We start from the raw sequence: 1,016 nt of genomic DNA, 5'->3' as shown, positions 1-1,016 counted from the left end.
GATATGAGAAGTTAGTAACACAAACAAAACAACTAGAAGAGCTATAAATATTACAAGATTATTTCTCTTCGTCATCTGATTCTGCCTGAGACTGTAGACATCCTTGAGCTATTGGAACATCAGTGAGATACCGCTGAAGTCCTGCCGCCGATCTCCATCTTCCTCTGCATTGAATTTCCTCCATTGAATGCCCGATTCTCCTCATGTTGTTGGCTCCTCCTCTTCTGAAGCAGTGATGAGTCGCTCCCGGCTTCCCGATCGCTGCCAGCATCTTCGTCGAGAGCGTCGAAATGGCTTGTTTCGAGAGCTTCTTCGAGCCGTCCAGATGCGAAAAAACGTATGGACACTTTCCTTTGGTCCGGAGTCTCCATCGGCACATCAAGATGTCCGCATCACTGCCTGGCTCGTAGTTGAAGTTGCTCTCTTCACTGCCGTCACTTCTCTCCAAGCGCTAGACTGTCCTTCAAAGTCGCTATCGCCTAATTCCGACATTTTCCACAAAACATCATCTATATCATTCTTAAGCACCGCTCCTATTCCTCGCGCCGAAGCATCAGTGTACAAAAATAAATCAAATTCTGGCTCAATTTCCACTATGCTTCTCTTCAATAATTCTGTACCTCGCTCTCTCCAAAACTCAATTTCTCTCTCCTCACCTGGAGTTTTCTTCTTCTTCACTGTTGCCGGCTCACTCTTCTTCCTCTGACTCTCTCCAACCGTCTGCATGATCGACCGTGCTCTGCCAACACCAACGTCTCCTGAAACTCGAATTTCGAAATCATTCTACGTGTTTTAACGAGAAAAAGAGAAAAAGAGAGAAATGAGAGGGAAAAGAGATTAACTATTATTTTCAGAAGGAGCCAAAAGACAGTTCGTCGAAGAACTCGAGCAGAAGGCAGGTGAAGAGTTCGGACACCACATCGAGAGACTCAAGATGATCCCCTTTGAAGCCAAAGCTACGTCCACAGCTGCCGCTTACAAGGCAGAGAACGACAAGAGAAATTCGTGATTTCTCA

At 45.9% G+C, this 1,016-nt stretch overlaps 1 protein-coding gene across 1 annotated transcript; it reads right to left on the bottom strand.

Moving 5' to 3' along the window:
- Positions 1–58: 58 nt before the first annotated feature.
- Positions 59–726, bottom strand: CBG16931 (the record flags this gene model as incomplete). The annotated part of the gene is made up of 2 exons (XM_002648772.1): positions 59–451; positions 529–726. 2 exons carry the CDS (start codon positions 724–726, stop codon positions 59–61), a joined length of 591 nt encoding a protein of 196 aa, XP_002648818.1.
- Positions 727–1,016: the final 290 nt, after the last annotated feature.

The sequence above is a fragment of the Caenorhabditis briggsae genome (genome assembly GCF_000004555.2).
Source record: "Caenorhabditis briggsae complete genome, chrI, whole genome shotgun sequence".
Taxonomy (NCBI): Eukaryota; Metazoa; Nematoda; class Chromadorea; order Rhabditida; family Rhabditidae; genus Caenorhabditis; species Caenorhabditis briggsae.
Note: the sequence above shows the minus strand (reverse complement) of the source record. Positions and strands in the feature narration are given on the sequence as shown.